We start from the raw sequence: 17,181 nt of genomic DNA, 5'->3' as shown, positions 1-17,181 counted from the left end.
ACGGAATCTTGTTATGTAGCCCTGACTGAACTAGTATCCACTATGTTGCCAGGACTGGTGGTAACTCAAGGCGACCCTCCTTCTTTGCCCCTCAAGTATTGGTGTTATGCACATGCACTACCACACCTGATATAATTTAGGAAAGATGGTGGGGGTTGGAAAAAGAGATGGCTTAGCAGTTAAGAGCACTCGTTTTTTGCAGAGGACTCCGGTTTAATTCCCAAAACCTGTACTTACAATCATCCATTACTTCAGGGCCAGGGATTCAACACTGTCTTCTGACTACCTCAGGCACCAGGCATGCGCATGGTGCACAGACATACATTCGAGCAAAACACTCATACACATTTTTTTTTTTTAAAAAGATGAGGGTACTAAATATGATGGCACACATCTGTAATTCTAGCATTCAGGAGGCTGAGGCGGGAAGACCATAAGTTCAAGGCCAGCCTGAGCTACATAGAGAAACCTTGTCTCAAAAAAGTTATGTGGGAGCTAGGCAATGGTGGTGCATACCTTTAGTCTCAGCACTTGCAAGGTCTAGGCAAACAGATCTCTGAGTTCCAGGTCATCCTGGTCTACAGAGAGCGTTCCAGGACAGCCAGGGCTACCCAGAGAAACTCTGTCTTGAAAAATCAAGAAAACCTAAAAAGTTTTATGGGGCAGTAAGATGACTCAGAGAGTAAATAAAGCTTTTGCCATGCAAGCTTCATGGCCTGAGCTTGATCCCCAGAACCCATGGGAAAGTGGGAAGAGAGATCTGACCTCTACACATGAGTGATGACATGCATGCCCCTCATGAACATCATGTACACACACACTAATAATAAAGTGGAATTGGGAAAAAAAGAGTATTGTAAGCATTACAGTGGCTCAAATGGAAAGGTATTCTGGCACATGGGATGGGAGCCACAGAATACTGAGAGTTACAGGTGGGATGGAAAAGTATTCTGGCACTTGGGAGCCACAGAATACTGAGAGTTACAGGTGGGATGGAAAAGTATTCTGGCACTTGGGAGCCATGGTATATACAGCCCTGCTCCAGGGAAAGGCTTCCCCAGTGTATCAACTCTGCTCCAGCATGGGAGGGCTTCCCCAGCAAAGTTGTTATAGTTCGACTCCAGTCCCCTGGAGTGTAGTGTAACAACTCTGCTTTGCTAGGGGCAGGTCTCCTCATAGAATCTGCTCCGGCTCCTGGCTCCAGGGAAGAGTTGTTACTTCTCACCTCTGCTCCATTCCGACAAAGAAAGGTCTCATCCAAACCTCATTCAAGAGATTTACTGGGAAGGAAGAACCCAGGAGAGTGGCTGCTGTGGCTGTTTCTGCCAGGGTGGAAGGAGACAACCCCGTAACCACAAGCTGAACAGGCACAGGGTTTATATAGAGCTTCTTAGAGGCAGAGTTTTTCCAGGGAGATTTCCAGGGTGGGGATTAGCCAGCATTCAATCCCTGAGCTCAGATTGGCTAGATCTCATGCTCAGGGATTGGTTGGTTTTCTGTTCAGGTTCAGGGTCAGATTTGGCTCTGGTTTCAGGGCCAAAGTGTGTTTCTTTCACTGGTCCTTTTTGGCCTTTTGGCTCTAATTTTAGGGCCAGGGTGTGTTTCTTTCACTGATTCTGAAAGTGTGTTTCTTTGGCCCTGCTCAGGGTGTGTTTCTTTGGCTGGCCCTTTTTCCCTACAAGTATTAGGTGAATAAGCACACTGAGGGTTTTGTGGGGTGTCTTGAGTGGCCTGTAGTAAGTTTGGCAGAATGCGGTTTTGGTTATTCACCTTAAAGCCTGGATCATGAGAGAGACTAAAGAGACAGACACTGATATAGAAGGCCAGAAGATGCCAAAGCCCAGAACCTTGTAAGGCAGGCAGTGGTGGCTCTGACTTGGGAGCCAGCATGAGTAGTTTAGAAGGGACATCTAACTCATGAATGCCCAGTGGCCCTGGCATCATGGAAGTGGAGAAAGAGCTAAATTTTGGAATTCATGTCCTCAGAGAACCAGATTGCCGTGTGAAGAACAGATACAACCTTGCTGAGGATGCTAGTCTGCCTTCTGCCTGACCATATCTGAGATTCCATGTGGCCACAGCTGAGCCTCCCTGGTCATCAATAGCTGGTCCTGGAAAAGTCCAAGAGTCCAAATGCAGAGTTGGCTGCAGATGTCTGCCTAAGAACCCTTGCACAGAATCTGGGAGCTGGAAGTACCTGTCTCTGCGGTTCTACTGCTGCCCCTCTCATGGCTTCTGACTCCTTTTCCTGGCCCAAACACTAACTGCTGGGACAGTCCCTGTTTGGTAAAAGTTCTAGTAGATTGTCTGTGCTTTTCTTCCCAGAAAAGAATCCAGCCAACTATTCGAAGGACCGGGCTCGCCGCCCTCCGGCATTGCCTCTTCGGGCCGCCCAAGCTGCACCAGGGCCTTCGGGAAGAAAGAGACTTAGTCCTCACCATTGCTCAGTGTGAGTGCTAGGGGCAGCCCCAGGGCGCATGCTGAGGCTCTTGCCTATTTGGACTGAAGTAACATGGCTCAAACATAGTTCATTTTCCCATTCTCTGGGAAGCACTGGTTTCTTCTTAGGGACAACCGAGCAGAAAATGTTTATGTGTTTTGGGGCAGGTGGCCTGGACAGCCAAGACCCGATGCATGGTCGAGTGCTCCAGACCATCTACAAGAAGCTGACTGGCTCCAAGTTCGACTGTGCCCTTCATGGAGACCACTGGGAAGATCTGGGCTTCCAGGGTGAGTGTCTTGCTTTCCTTGTCTGATTGATTCCAGATTCCAGAGGGAGAAACGAGGAACATCTAGAAGGGTACAAGAGAAGGCGGGGCCCCAGGGGCAGCACACAGGAGTGTGCCGAGCATGGCCAAGGGGAAGAGAAGGCAGAGTACAGCTGCCATGAGGCCCGGCCCCAGCAGCTCAGGGTTTGAGGGTGAACCAGCAGAGTCGGCAGACTGTCACTCAGCTAGACTTTCTTGTCTGAGGAAATAAACTTAATTCTCAGGGGCTGGTGAGGAAGACTAAACTTAACTCTCTGGGGTAAAAGGGGAAACACACACACACACACACACACACACACACACACACACACACCAAGGTACTTTCTCTGTTCTCTCTTTTTCATGTCTATATTTGCCTTTACAGCTTACATATCCCAGCAAAATCTTTCAGGCAATAGAATGTGGCTGCATTCATTTTCCAAGTGAACACATGTAAAGAACGTGTTTTTCATTTCCCTTATGTGATTAAATATCCTACATGTTATAGAAGAGAAACAGTTATCCCAAGAACCCACATACATCCATATCTAAGCAGCTTGTATAGAGTACAGAGTGTAAGCTAGCAAGATATTTTCCTCGGCCATGTCTTTTACTAGCAGACTGCAGTTTGCAGTTGCAATGAAAGGATCAATTGCTTCTTTACTTATCTCAAAAGGTGTCTTATAAGGAATTTTAAAGGAATCCCAAACCTAAACTTTTATATGTGAAAAACAATCGGTCATCTCTACTTTAAGTCCTCAGGGTACACACCCACTTATCAACAGTTTTTATATCAAGAAACTGAGGGCAGAAATTGGTACAAGGAATTAATCATCATCTTTAATCACCAACCCATTCTAACAAGAATGGCAAGTCAGCCAATAATAATTGGGCTGCTCTGTTCTTGTTCTGAATGAGTCCCTCACTCAACTATGTGCCTTTCTAAACTTTAGTTTCCCAAACTTTAGTTTCCCAAGGTATTTCACCTCAAAGCTATTAACAAAAGCATTTTAACTAAACTTAACCTTAAGTCATATCTAAAGCTTTGTTTTAGCTATGGTGCACACTGAAACCTGTGAACACGCCTCTCAACATTAAGATTAAAAGAACTTGAGCTATCTAAGCTTCTGGAGCTCAGTTGTTTTTCTTAATCATTAATCTAAGCTACAGTCTATACGCTCCTCAGCGAACTCATGTGTACTAGCCGTGTGACACTTCCTTGTTCTTATTTTCTATCCTCTGCAGCCCCTGCTTTATTAGGCGTGGGGGCAACACTGTATCTTGCTTTTACCTATACTAGCTTTTCCACTAACCTCTATGACAATCCCTTATTATATTTATTATATTATATTTACTAAAGACCCTCAATCATCAAAATTCTATTTAAACTAACCCTATTATTGTATAAAACCATTACTCCAGTTAAACAGTACAGCTTAGGAGAAAATCATCTTCATAATAACCCACAGGTGAAAATGCCCAGTAGAATGTGATATTTCCATGAGATAACCACACTTCATTAAAGGCAGTGTGGATCCTCCCATATCCATTCACACCATTGCTGACACCAGCGAAAATGGCAGTGGCAAACATGTAAAGGCACAGCAGTAGCAAGAGACATTCTGGAGCCGAAGGTCTTGGGACCTGGTCTATCTGAGACTCACCCATCAGTGCCTTGCTTCCTGGTGGGCTGTCACCTGCTGCTCACCTGACGCGGCCACCAGCAACGGAGCACATGTCTCTTGGAGCTCTGCCATCTGTTAGGAAGCACTTTTGTGTGTGAGATGGAATACACAGAGTGATGTCATTTCAGTCGGGTTTGCTTGTGTTCTTTCCTCTTTTTAATGAAAATTGTATTATAGCTATTGTAAATTGAAACAATTACTTCACTTGCTCTTGGATTATGCTCTTTTTTTTTTTGATACAGGGTCTCGTATAGCCTAGGAGACTCCCATTCTCAGACGATAGCTGAGCATGACCTTGAGTTTTGGTCCTCCTGCTTCCCCTCCCTAGCTGGTAGTCCCACCATGCCCACTTTATACAGTGCTGAACATCCAGCCCACGGCTTTTTTTCATGCCAGATAAGCAGTCTATCCACTGAGCAGCATCCTCAGCCCTATACAAATTTCCCCACAATCCTATCATTACATCTGTAAAGAATAAGAAACTATATTGTAGGACGGTACACACCTTTAATCCCAGCACCCAGAAGCCATAAGCCAGCAGATCTCTGTGAGTTTGAGTTCTACATAGAGTTCTAGGCTAACCAGGGCTGCCATAGTTTTCTGTAGTCGCAATAACAGATTTCCACTGACCAAGAGATGTGTAGTTCAGTTATTAGAGTGTTCAATCCCCAGAACCCCATAAAATGGCATAGTTTCTCAGGGTGGTGGTGGCACATGCCTTTAGTCTCAGTGCTCAGGAGGTAGAGGCAAGTGGGTCTCTGTGAGTTTGAGGTGAGCCTGGTCTACAGATCAAGTTCCAGGACAGCTAGGACTACACAGAGAAGCCCTGTCTCTAAAAACAAAACAAACAAAAGAGACAAAAAAAAAAAGAAGAAAAGAAAGAAGAGTTTTGCACACTTCCAGCCTGCAGAAGTGGAGGCCGTGGGTCAGAATTTAAGGTCATGCTTAGCTACAGTACATAGCAGGTTAGACTCCACAAGAACCTGTCTCAGCCATGAAGAGAGTGACTTAGAACAAGCTGTTATCTTCTAGTTCTGTGGCCCAGTCTGACAGGACTTAGTGAGAAGACCAGGAGGCCAGTAGTACTAACTTCACTGCAGGGGGCCTGGGAGAAAATCCTTTGAGCTTCTAGAAACTTCCTACAGACCTCTTTCGTCACAGGCAGAAGCAGCATCCCTGAGCTTGCTCCTCACCTTTCTCTAGCTATGTTTCTACCTCCTTCTGCTTTCATGGACCCCTCTCATGTGCACCGAGCCTGCCCAGAGACCCCAAGACACTCCCCTCTCCAAAGATACATGTATCTCCTTAGTGTTTGGTTGGAGTAGATTACCTGTAATCTCAGTTGGATGTGTCTTACTAGCTAGCTGCCCTTCTCCTATCCCTTTGGCTAGAGAGAGCCAGCTTTCCTGGGGCCTTCTTGGTCTGCTCTTAGTCTGTTTTCTGTTGCTATCACAAAATCCTTAAGGCTGGGTAATGTATAGAAATTAGAAACTTCTTTGACTCATGATTCTGAGGGCTGTGAAGTCTGAGAGCATGGTTACAAAATCTCCTTGGTGTCTGTTGAGGGCCTTCTTACTGTGTCATAACATGCTGGAGACAGAGGATAAAAGACAGTCCTGGATCAGCTTGAGTTTTTCTTCCTCTTTTTTCCTTCTGGAGATGGTCTCTCTGCTGGCCTTGGACTTGCTATACAAGGATGACCTTGAATGTCTCATCCTCCTGCCTCTACCTCCCAAGTGCTGGGATGACAGGAGTGTTGACAAACATGTCCAGGTATACTATGCTGGGTTGGTACCCAGGGCCTCGTGTATAGTAGTCAATCACTCTGCCTGCTAAGCTACATCCCAGCCCCTGTCTCTGTGAGGAGCATGCTGGTAGTTGTATGGGGAAATGACTGCAGAAAACTGTGGGAATGAAGACTTCTGCTAGAGCAGACCTGAGTGCTGAAGGATGGGCTTGTTTGGTTCCATCGAGCCATCAGGGGTGAGTCTGGAAATGGGCTGTGTTTTCCAGCCATGTCATGGGAGCTCAAGGGATCCAGGCATCCTCCATCCTGACTTACTGTCACACCCTGGTTTCTGCCACAGGAGCAAATCCAGCTACAGACCTGAGGGGGGCAGGCTTCCTTGCCCTTCTGCACCTGCTGTATCTAGTAATGGACTCAAAGACTTTGCTGATGGCCCAGGAGATCTTCCGCCTGTCTCATCACCATATCCAGGTAGGGTTCTGGTGGGAAGACAGAGGGGAAGGCTGTGGAATGAGGACCCGAGCAGCTGGGACTGCATAGTTCAGTGTCAGGATGGTGGAGACGAACCAGGAGTGACTCCTCTGTCCGATGCCTTAGAATCTGAGCTCCACCATTCATTAGCTGTAGGTCTTCAGCAAACCCTCAGCCACCCAGAGCCCTCATTTCCTCATCTGCTGGATGGAAATCATGAAGACTTGTTTTCACTTCTTTTCTGTTGCTGTGGTAAAGTACTCTGACAAGAGCTACTGAGGAAGAAAGGGGCTTGTTTGTTTGTTTGTTTGATTGGTTTTTCAAGATAGGGTTTCTCTGTGTAGCCCTGGCTGTCCTGAAGCTCATTCTTAGAGCAGGCTGGTCTAACTCACAGAGATCCACCTGCCTCTGCCTCCTGGGGAAGGGTTTGTTTTTGCTTACAGTTTGGTGTTATAGTTTGTCAATGCCAGGGAGTCACAGCAGCAGGAGCTCGTCATACTGCACCACAGTCAAGAAACAGCAAGAACTGAAAGAAGACTTAGTGTACAGCTCACTTTGTCCATTTCATGTGGACCCAGATTCCCTGCCCACAATTAAGACGTGTGTCTCCATGTCAACAACATAATCAAGGTCATCTGTAGGTAGCATGCCCGATGGCCCATACCCCAGGTGACTCCAGACACTGGCCACTTGTCAGCATTAACTGTCATGACTGTAGCTGGCCCAAGGGAATATCCTGTCGTCCATGACTGTATTCATTAGGCACGCAGAGAGTTTGCTGCTTCCAGTGTTGGGAGTTATTTTCAACTCTGAAGGCATAGGGTTAGTTTTGGGATGACCCCTGGTCTTAACCATCGGCTCAGTGATGGCGTTGGTTGCCCCTTAGTATCTCCTGCCCTTTGGGGATAGGTTTGATCATTTTCCCATGTAGTGAAAGGTAGTATTCACTCCAAAAGAAAACAGAGGTGGCTTGTTTCCTCCCATCTGTCTACCCAAATTCCCAGGGCTAGAAATTTATTCATTCATTAGTGAACGAAGAGCAAAGATGTCTTCCACATCCCCACCCACTCCCCCCCTCGTTTTCATGATGCTTGGGATGTGTTAGAGAACAAAGCAGTCTAGGATCCTTCCAGCAGGATGGCAAGATACTGTACTAAATGAATTCCAGAATTCATTAGAAGGTGAGGAAAGTGGGTGGGTAAGGTAGGGACATGTGTTTAATTCTCAGGAGGTAAACTGAGTCTAGAAGGACTAGTCAATGTTAGTCAAGCCTAGGGTGCCTGGTGTCCCAGGCAGAGGGGACATCGGAAGCAAAGGTCACAAGAAAGGGAACATGCTGGGAGTGAGTAGAGGGAGCATGGCAGAGTGGGAGAAGAAGCCGCCAAGGAACAGACAGGTAGTAGGTCCTGTCAGTCACATGGATGCCTGTGTTGCATCAGGAATAACTGCAAAGCTTTGAGCAGCTCAGTGACATGTGCCCCCTCACAGGGATCTCACCAGCCGCTAGGTGAAGAGCCGGCTCTAAGGAGGTCCCTTATGATCATCCAAGCTGGGGGAGGCAGTGAGTGGGAACTGGGAAATTTCAGAGGAGGTGAAATAAAGTAAGACTCGTGTGTCTAAGAGAAGAAGCAAACTGCTTTTTGATGGAATGAACACGGGGTTGGGATTTTGAACAAGGAGGAAGTCAGTGATTTTTTTTTTAAACTAAGAACAACTGGGGGGAAAAAGAGGCATGGTGGCTCATGCCTTTAATCCCAGCACTCAGAAGGCAGAGGCAGGCAGATCTCTGTGGGTTCAAGGCCAGCCTGGTCTACAAAGTGAGTTCCAGGACAGCCAGGGCTACACAGAGAAACCCTGTCTCAAAAGACAGAGAGATAGACAGAGAGAGCGGGGAGAGACGGAGGGAGGGAGGGAGGGGGAGAGGGAGGGAGGGAGGGAGAGAGGGAAGGAGGGAGAGAATAAATATCAAGTAGCAGACATGAATAAATCAGGCAGTTACCACATCCCACAAGACCAATGAGGGAAACCCTGCTCACATCCACATGCTGAAATGAGAGAGCTCTGGGCAGAGCAGTGTCTCTCCATGGGGAGCTTCCAGTACCTCGTTCCCACTGGAAGTTGTATGCCATGGGCTAAAAAATAGTAACCCTGTTGGAAATGGTTTTCCTCCTAGCTGGTCTCAAAGGGGAAGTGTCTTTAATGCCCTTAGCTGTTTGCTGCTCTCCTCCCTCCCCCTCTTACAAGGCTGAGGTCAGCCTGCCCCAGGACAAAGAGTCTTGGAGGACACTTGAGATAAACAGGCTTGAGTCTGGGACAAGTGGACTCTTGTTCCCAAGAGTCAGCTCTCAACATGGACAAACAGCACGTGACAGTTTACCAATATAATTATATTACAGGATCCCAGGTATCCTGTAAATTCAAGGTCATCCTAAGCATCATAGCAAGTTCAAGGCCAGCCCTGGGTTACAAGACACCCTGTTTTAAGAAAAAAGGAGAAAAAAAAAAGATTTAACTGAGTGTAATAGCTCATACCTTTAATCCCAGTACTCTGGGAGTCAGGGGAAGATGGGTCTGTTGTGAGTTCAAGGCCACCCTGGTCTATACAGAGAGAGACCTAAGTTAGCCAGGGTGACATAGTAAACCCCTGTCTCAAAAGGGGGCAGGTACTGGGATTGTGGCTCAGTTGGTAGAGTGCCTGCCTAGTACACAGGCCTTGTGTTCAATCATCAGCACAAACCTGTCATTCCAGCACTCCCGAGGGAGAGGTGCGGTGACCACAAGCCAGGGTCATCCTCAGCTACATGGTGACCCAGAAGCCGGTAGAGGAAATGGGGAGGATGATTTAAAAGCAGGCTGTATCCACCCTTCCCCATACACACATACTCCAGCCCCAAGGATAGGAAATGACCATCAGTGCTTCCCAGCGCTGCCTGGAAACTATGTCCCCAGCAGAGTGCCAGGTCCACAAATAGAGTGAATATTTACTCATGGGAACATTTGCTGGTAATTGGAAGCTTATTATCATGGCACAAGCATCACACATCGGGTACAACAGTTGTGCCAGAAGCACAGGGGCACATTTGGGAAGTAGGGGAAAGGTAAAAGATACGGACAGACCAGGGTCACACCGAGCTTTATTGGGCTCGGAGTGCAGGAAATCAATGGTGACCCTGGAGTCTGGGAAAGGGGTTATAGTAACCACATGAAAAGTTGCAAAGAGCAAAATGAAGCGTGGTGAGATCATGTATTGACCAGGTGGTGGATCAGGTAGTTCAAGGTCATCCTCAATTACATAGTACATTCTAGGCCAGCCTGGGCTGCATGAGACCCCATTTCAAAAAGACAAAACACATAAACAGAACAAAACGAGATTAACCCTGTTATTTTCAAATTATTAAGTGGAAGTGTCTTAGTTACCTTTCTGCTGCTATGACAAATGACCTAACGAAGCAGCTTAGGAAGGAAGGACTCAGATGGTTGGTCACATGGTATCTGAAGTCAGGGAGCAGAAAATAATGGATGCTGCTGCTGGCCTGACTTTCTCCTTTTTATCCAGTCCAGGCCACCAGCCCAAGGAATCACTAATATTTATCGTGGGCCTTCCCACCTCAGTTAACTGATCTAGATAACCTCTCACCAACGAGCTCAGAGGCTTGTCTCTGGTTATTCTAGACCTTGTCAAGTTGACAGGCAAGAATAACTGTCAGCTCCCCTCACCTGTGCTGGCACAAGCACTCCTGATTAAATGCTGTGGGATCAAGGAAAGATATGGAAGTAGGAGGGGGCTTGTTGGGGGAACGGGGTAAAGTAGGCTGTTGAGGGGATGTGATCAAAGTACATTGTGTGTGTGTGTGAGAGAGAGAGTGTGTGTGTGTGTGAGAGAGAGAGAGTGTGTGTGTGTATGAATGTGTGTGTAAATGTGTGTGTGAGTGTGTTTATATACACATGCATGTATGCATGCACAGTACACCAGAAGAAGATATCTTGTGGGAGTTCATTCTCTCCTTTTGCCATGTAGGTCCTGGGGATCAAATTCAGATCTTCAGATTTGGTGGCAAACTGGCTGAGTCATCTCACCAGCTCCCTTACAGGTATTGTGGTAAACCACGATGGCCTCAAGCTCACTCTGTAGTCATAATTAGCCATGAATTTCTAATCCTCCTGCTTTTGCTTCCTGACCAGTACACTTTAAGTTTTTATTTTGTGATGATTTTTGAAGGGGACTCTCCCACAGTAGGAATTCCCTTCCAAACCCCAGATTAGGCACAAACCACACCCAAACACCGGTTTTCACAGAGCGATCCTTTGCTAAGTAGGGAAGAAAGTTAAAGTGACTGCTTTCAGCTGGGCAGTGGTGGTGCATGCCTTTAATCCCAGCACTCAGGAGGCAGAGGCAGTGGCATGCAGATCTCTGTGAGTTCAAGGCCGGCCTGATCTACAGAGTGAGTGCCAGGACAGGCTCCAAAGCTATACAGAGAAACCCTGTCTCGAAAAAACAAGAAACAAAAAACACCGAAAAAACAAAGCAAAACAATAAAGTGGCTGCTTTCTGACTCAGGCAGAAAAACAGCAGCAAATGGGAGGTCTGTGTGAGAATGGTCTAGGGTGTGTGGTAAAGAAGATAGAGGTACAGGGAGAAGGGGAAGGGGACAAGAGAAAGGGGCAGGAATATTTGTCCCAGATGGGCAAAGGGCTGCCTCTGGATAGAGGGAGGCAGATGTGGCCCATAGGCAAATGGCAGTTTATAAAGGTAAAGGGGGAAACCCTGTGTTAGGATGAGAGATTTCATTTTAATTAGGCATGTTAATTAGCTGAACCAAAGGGAACTCTTGATTACTGGACCTTGGTAGTCAGCCTCAAGAAGAGGAATTGGCCAAATAAGGAATAGAACTTGGTGGCATCTTTAGGGATGTAATCCAACAGTTTTTAGCAAGGCAGAGAGAATGGGGGAGAAGGACAAGGCCTGCCAGAGCCACAGGTTCATGTGGGCCAGTGTCCCTTCAATTTTAAATTTACAGAAAACTCAGAAGGATCGTTAGAGAGAGCAGCCATATCTCATTCTTCTTCCCCAGTAACCTGGAACTATAAGGCTGTTGTGCAAACAAAGGTGACTAAGGCCTCTGCAGCAACCTGTGCTCTGGTTTCACCGCCTTCCACGCCAGTCTTTCCCACCTGATCCCGTTACATCTCCCCGTGTCTCCTTTATCGCTTCCAGTCTGCAGGAGCGTTTATTTTACCCTGAGTTGTTCTTTGTCTTTTACTACCTTGACATATTAAAGGAGCTATTTTGTAGAGTATCCCTCAACTTAGGTTTGTCTCTTTTTTTTTCAAAATTTGATGGGAGGTATGCATTTGGGGTGAAATGGCACCATGTATGTAATGTGCTTTGCTGGGTGTGTGGTACCAAGGATGTCTCTGTGTGTTATTCCTGTGATACTAGCTTTGGTGAAGATGGTGTTCTCTGGTCTATGTCCATTTAAACAGAGTTTCTGTTTTCCCTTTACAATTAATAACCTTCTTACAAAAAGTACTTTGAAATTATGCAAATACCCTGTTTATCCTCAAATTTTCACCCATCCACTTAAAAAAGATTGGTTTTTAAAATTATGCATATATGTATATGTGCGTGTGAGTGCCTTGCCTGCAGAGCTGGAGGGATCAGATTTCCTGGAACTAGAGTTAGCATGTGAACCCCCAGTGTCTCCTAGCCTACTGTGGTCCTCTTCTGCCACCACCCCTAACTAGTAATTCCAGTGTTTCGCTGTGAACTGTGCTGTGTCAGGACTGCCCAGGTCGAGGACAGGAGGGGCTACGTACTAAGACCCCGTCTTAAAACACAGCAGTTAATGTGACCTTGGACCTCCAACCCTATGACCTCCAAAACATGGGGTCAGATCCAGTCTATGGGACATGTCCAACGAGAAGCCGTGTCTGTTTACTCCTGGAAAGACGGCTAAGGGCCATTGAGATACTCAGCAGATAACGGCCCTTCCTGCCAAGCCCAGTGACTTGATCCCCAGGAACTACATAGTCAAGAGAAAACTGATTGCTACAAACTGTGCCTTCACACACGTGCCATTGCATGTGCACATGCATGCACTCAAGTTAATATAACTAAGAAAAGATTTGTTATGGGACTCGAGTGATGACTCTGCAAGTAAGAGCGCTGACTGCTCTTCCAGAGGACCCAGATTGATTCCCAGCACCCAGAGGGCACCTTGGGACTGCAACCAAGAGAATGGCACCTTCTTTTGACCTACCAGGCACACATGGTACAGATATACATACAGGCAACATACTCATACACTTAAAATTTTAAATATTTTTTTTAAAATGATAATGACAGGCTGGAGAGATGGTTCAGAGGTTAAGAGCCCTGGCTGTTGTCACAGAGGTTCTGAGTTCAATTCCCAGCCATGTGGTTACATGGCGACTCACAACCACCTGTAATGAGATCTGGTGCCCTCTTCTGGCCTGCGGTCATACATGCAGGCAGAACGCTGTATAATAATAAATAAATCTTTAAAAAAATGGTGCACAGACATACATACAGGCAACATGCCTATACACATAAAAATTTTAAATTAAAAAAAACAAGAGAAAGCTTAAGTCTCAGGTGCCTGTCATGCCCCCTACTAAAAAAGAATCAACTCAAGCAGGTCAGTGGGGTCACACACCTTTAGTCCCAGCATTCTGGAGGCAGAAACTGGTGGATCTCTGAGTTTGAGGCCAGCCTGGTCTGTGGAGTGAGTTCCAGGACAGCCAGGGCTACACAGAGAAACCTGCCTTGAGAGAGACAGAGACAGAGAGAGAGAGAGAGACAGAGACAGAGACAGAGACAGAGAGAGAGAAAGAGAGAGAGAGAGAGAGAGAGAGAGAGAGAGAGAGGGAGAGAGAGAGGGAGAGAGAGAGGGAGAGAGAGAGGGAGAGAGAGAGAGAGAGAGAGAGAATTGATCAAGTCCCCTGTGAGGTGAGGACAGGTCAGTCTCCTGTGAGGACAGGTCAGTCCCCTGTGAGGACAGGTCAGTCCGCTGTGAGGACAGGTCAGTCCCCTGTGAGGACAGGTCAGTCTCCTGTGAGGACAGGTCAGTCCGCTGTGAGGACAGGTCAGTCTCCTGTGAGGACAGGTCAGTCTGCTGTGAGGACAGGTCAGTCCGCTGTGAGGACAGGTCAGTCTCCTGTGAGGACAGGTCAGTCCCCTGTGAGGACAGGTCAGTCTCCTGTGAGGACAGGTCAGTCCCCTATGAGGACAGGTCAGTCTGCTGTGAGGACAGGTCAGTCTGCTGTGAGGACAGGTCAGTCTGCTGTGAGGAAAGGTCAGTCCCCTGTGAGGACAGGTCAGTCCCCTGTGAGGACAGGTCAGTCTGCTGTGAGGACAGGTCAGTCCCCTGTGAGGACAGGTCAGTCTGCTGTGAGGACAGGTCAGTCTCCTGTGAGGAAAGGTCAGTCCCCTGTGAGGACAGGTCAGTCCCCTGTGAGGACAGGTCAGTCTGCTGTGAGGACAGGTCAGTCCCCTGTGAGGACAGGTCAGTCCCCTGTGAGGACAGGTCAGTCCCCTGTGAGGACAGGTCAGTCTGCTGTAAGGACAGGTCAGTCCCCTGTGAGGACAGGTCAGTCTGCTGTGAGGACAGGTCAGTCTCCTGTGAGGACAGGTCAGTCTGCTGTGAGGACAGGTCAGTCCCCTGTGAGGACAGGTCAGTCTCCTGTGAGGACAGGTCAGTCCCCTGTGAGGACAGGTCAGTCTGCTGTGAGGACAGGTCAGTCCCCTGTGAGGACAGGTCAGTCTCCTGTGAGGACAGGTCAGTCCGCTGTGAGGACAGGTCAGTCTGCTGTGAGGACAGGTCAGTCTGCTGTGAGGACAGGTCAGTCTTCTGTGAGGACAGGTCAGTCTCCTGTGAAGACAGGTCAGTCTCCTGTGAGGACAGGTCAGTCTGCTGTGAGGACAGGTCAGTCTCCTGTGAGGAAAGGTCAGTCCCCTGTGAGAACAGGTCAGTCCCCTGTGAGGACAGGTCAGTCTGCTGTGAGGACAGGTCAGTCTGCTGTGAGGACAGGTCAGTCTGCTGTGAGGACAGGTCAGTCTGCTGTGAGGACAGGTCAGTCTGCTGTGAGGACAGGTCAGTCCCCTGTGAGGACAGGTCAGTCTGCTGTGAGGACAGGTCAGTCTCCTGTGAGGAGAGGTCAGTCTCCTGTGAGGAGAAGGACAGGTCAGTCCCCTGTGAGGACAGGTCAGTCCCCTGTGAGGACAGGTCAGTCTCCTGTGAGGACAGGTCAGTCTGCTGTGAGGACAGGTCAGTCTCCTGTGAGGACAGGTCAGTCCCCTGTGAGGACAGGTCAGTCCCCTGTGAGGACAGGTCAGTCTGCTGTGAGGACAGGTCAGTCCCCTGTGAGGACAGGTCAGTCTCCTGTGAGGACAGGTCAGTCTGCTGTGAGGACAGGTCAGTCCGCTGTGAGGACAGGTCAGTCCCCTGTGAGGACAGGTCAGTCTCCTGTGAGGACAGGTCAGTCTGCTGTGAGGACAGGTCAGTCTCCTGTGAGGACAGGTCAGTCTCCTGTGAGGACAGGTCAGTCCCCTGTGAGGAGGCACCGTGCAGCGATGCTGACAGTGGTTGGCCTGCTTTCCGGGAGGCATCTGCTCAGCACTGTGTTGTGGCCTTGCCTGTCCCCGCCCCCAGCAGAGGAGTGTGCAGTTCTGAGAGGCCCAGTGTGTGTGCACAGAGCAGGGACTCAGAAGTGGGAGGCCTGGGCCACTGGGTCCACACCTGCCAGTTGTCCACACAGGGGTTCCCAGCCAGCGCCTCACTCCAGAATCACACCCCAGAGTCTTGAGACATGAAACCAGCTGAGCTTTAAAGGATGCTTTGATATTCAAAAATATTTAAGCCCAAAAGAAAGGCATGGAAGAAAATGAAAATGAGAAAAAAAAAATAGTGGCCAGGAGGAACACAAGTTTGAGGCCAGCCTGGTCTACCTAGCAAGTTCCAACCCAGCCAAGGCTGCATAGTGAAACCCTGTGTCCAAACACAAAGGTGATGGGATGTAGCTGGGTTGGTTGAGTGCTTGCTTAGCATTCACGAGGCCCTGGGTTTAATCCACAGCCCCACACAAGCCGGACGTGGTGGCACATGCTGTAATCCCAGTATCTGGCAGGTGGAGGAAGGAGTTCAAGAGCAGCAGGAGAGATGGCCCTACAGGCAAGAGACGGCTGCTCTTCCAGAGGACAAGGGTTCATTTCCCAGCTCCACAGGGCAGCTCACACCTCTGTAATTCCAGTTCCAGGGTCCCAACATGCTCTTCTAGTCTCCTCAGGCACTAGGTATGCACATGGTACACACACATCCATGCAGACACATAGTATCATACACATTAAATAAATAATTAAGAAGCTCAAGGTTGATCTTGGCTACAAAGAGAATTTAAGTCAAGCATGAGATCGGTGAAGCCTGGTTCTTATTTTTAAAAATGAGAAAAAGAGGGAGTTGGGTGCAGAACTCATTTGGACTGACCTCATGTGGAATCCAAGCCTTAAGTGTGTTGGCATGTAAGGTGAGAAGCCGCAGCGACGTGAAACAGCAGCTCCTGCCAGCCACGTGAGGCAGAAGACATGCGTAAGGCCAGAGCTGGCTGGCCACCGACCTTTTGTCCTCCCTTCCAGCAATTCCCTTTCTGTCTGATGTCCGTGAACATCACCCGCATTGCCATCCAGGCCTTGAGGGAGGAGTGCCTCTCCAGGTGAGTGACCCAGCAGAGCGGGTCCATCCCCACCCATGCGGCATTCTCCACAGCTCTGTCACCTGCTGGCTGTCCCATCTGGACAATCCCCATGCAGCAGCCGCCTCACCTCCAGAGCTTGGGAATGGGAATGGGGGTGGGGATTGACCTGGCTGGGTAGGTTGGGAAGGAGGGCACTGGTGTAAGCTTCATCTGTGGCTGAGCAGGTCACCTCTTTTGTCCTGTAGGGAATGTAACCGGAGGCAGAAGGTCATCCCGGTGGTGAACAGCTTCTACGCAGCCACTTTCCTTCACCTGGCGCGTGTGTGGAGGGCCCAGCAGAGGACCATCTCAGACTCAGGCTTTGTCCTCAAAGGTGGGCACCTCCCCGTGGCCAGGTCTTCAGAATGCAGGGTAGAACCAGTGCATTTCCCTTTCCTCCTGCCCCCTCCCCTCTCCTCCCTGTCTCCTTCCCTCCCCTCAGAACCCCTGGGGCCTGCTATTTCTCCCTTCTCTGCCACCACACCCTCCCTTTCTGTCCATACACTTCTGTTCCCTTGCTTGTTATTTGTGTGTCAAAGCAGAGTCTCGCTATAAGGCCCTGGCCCACCTGGAACTTGCTGTGTAGACCAGAATGGCCTTGAATTTATGGCAATTCATCTGCCTCTGCTTCCTGAATACAAAGATTATAGCCTGGTCTTCAGAGTGAGTTCCAGGGCAATAGTCCTGGACGCAGAGAAACCCTGTCTCGGGCAAAGATTACAGGTGTGCATGACAGGCTTTGGCTGCATATGTCTGATGATTGTTTGTTAATGTTATTTTT

At 48.5% G+C, this 17,181-nt stretch overlaps 1 protein-coding gene and 1 long non-coding RNA gene across 3 annotated transcripts in view; both read left to right on the top strand.

The window, feature by feature from the left end:
• The window catches only part of Elmod3 (ELMO domain containing 3), a 37,221-nt gene that overhangs the window by 18,040 nt on the left and 2,000 nt on the right, over positions 1 to 17,181 (top strand). For both annotated transcript variants that reach the window (XM_013119244.3, XM_005078271.4), the window contains 5 exons: positions 2,326 to 2,449; positions 2,608 to 2,730; positions 6,520 to 6,650; positions 16,303 to 16,379; positions 16,607 to 16,734. In XM_013119244.3, coding sequence (XP_012974698.1) covers positions 2,326 to 2,449; positions 2,608 to 2,730; positions 6,520 to 6,650; positions 16,303 to 16,379; positions 16,607 to 16,734 — 583 coding nt within the window. The remainder of the gene's footprint in view (positions 1 to 2,325; positions 2,450 to 2,607; positions 2,731 to 6,519; positions 6,651 to 16,302; positions 16,380 to 16,606; positions 16,735 to 17,181) is intronic.
• Positions 8,614 to 11,955, top strand: LOC121136491. The gene is made up of 2 exons (XR_005873544.1): positions 8,614 to 10,741; positions 11,723 to 11,955. It is a non-coding gene; the product is annotated as an uncharacterized LOC121136491 (long non-coding RNA).

This window comes from Mesocricetus auratus, unplaced genomic scaffold (genome assembly GCF_017639785.1).
Source record: "Mesocricetus auratus isolate SY011 unplaced genomic scaffold, BCM_Maur_2.0 Super-Scaffold_100676, whole genome shotgun sequence".
Taxonomy (NCBI): Eukaryota; Metazoa; Chordata; class Mammalia; order Rodentia; family Cricetidae; genus Mesocricetus; species Mesocricetus auratus.
The sequence above is the reverse complement of the archived record's forward strand: the minus strand, read 5'-3'. Positions and strand labels throughout refer to the sequence as shown.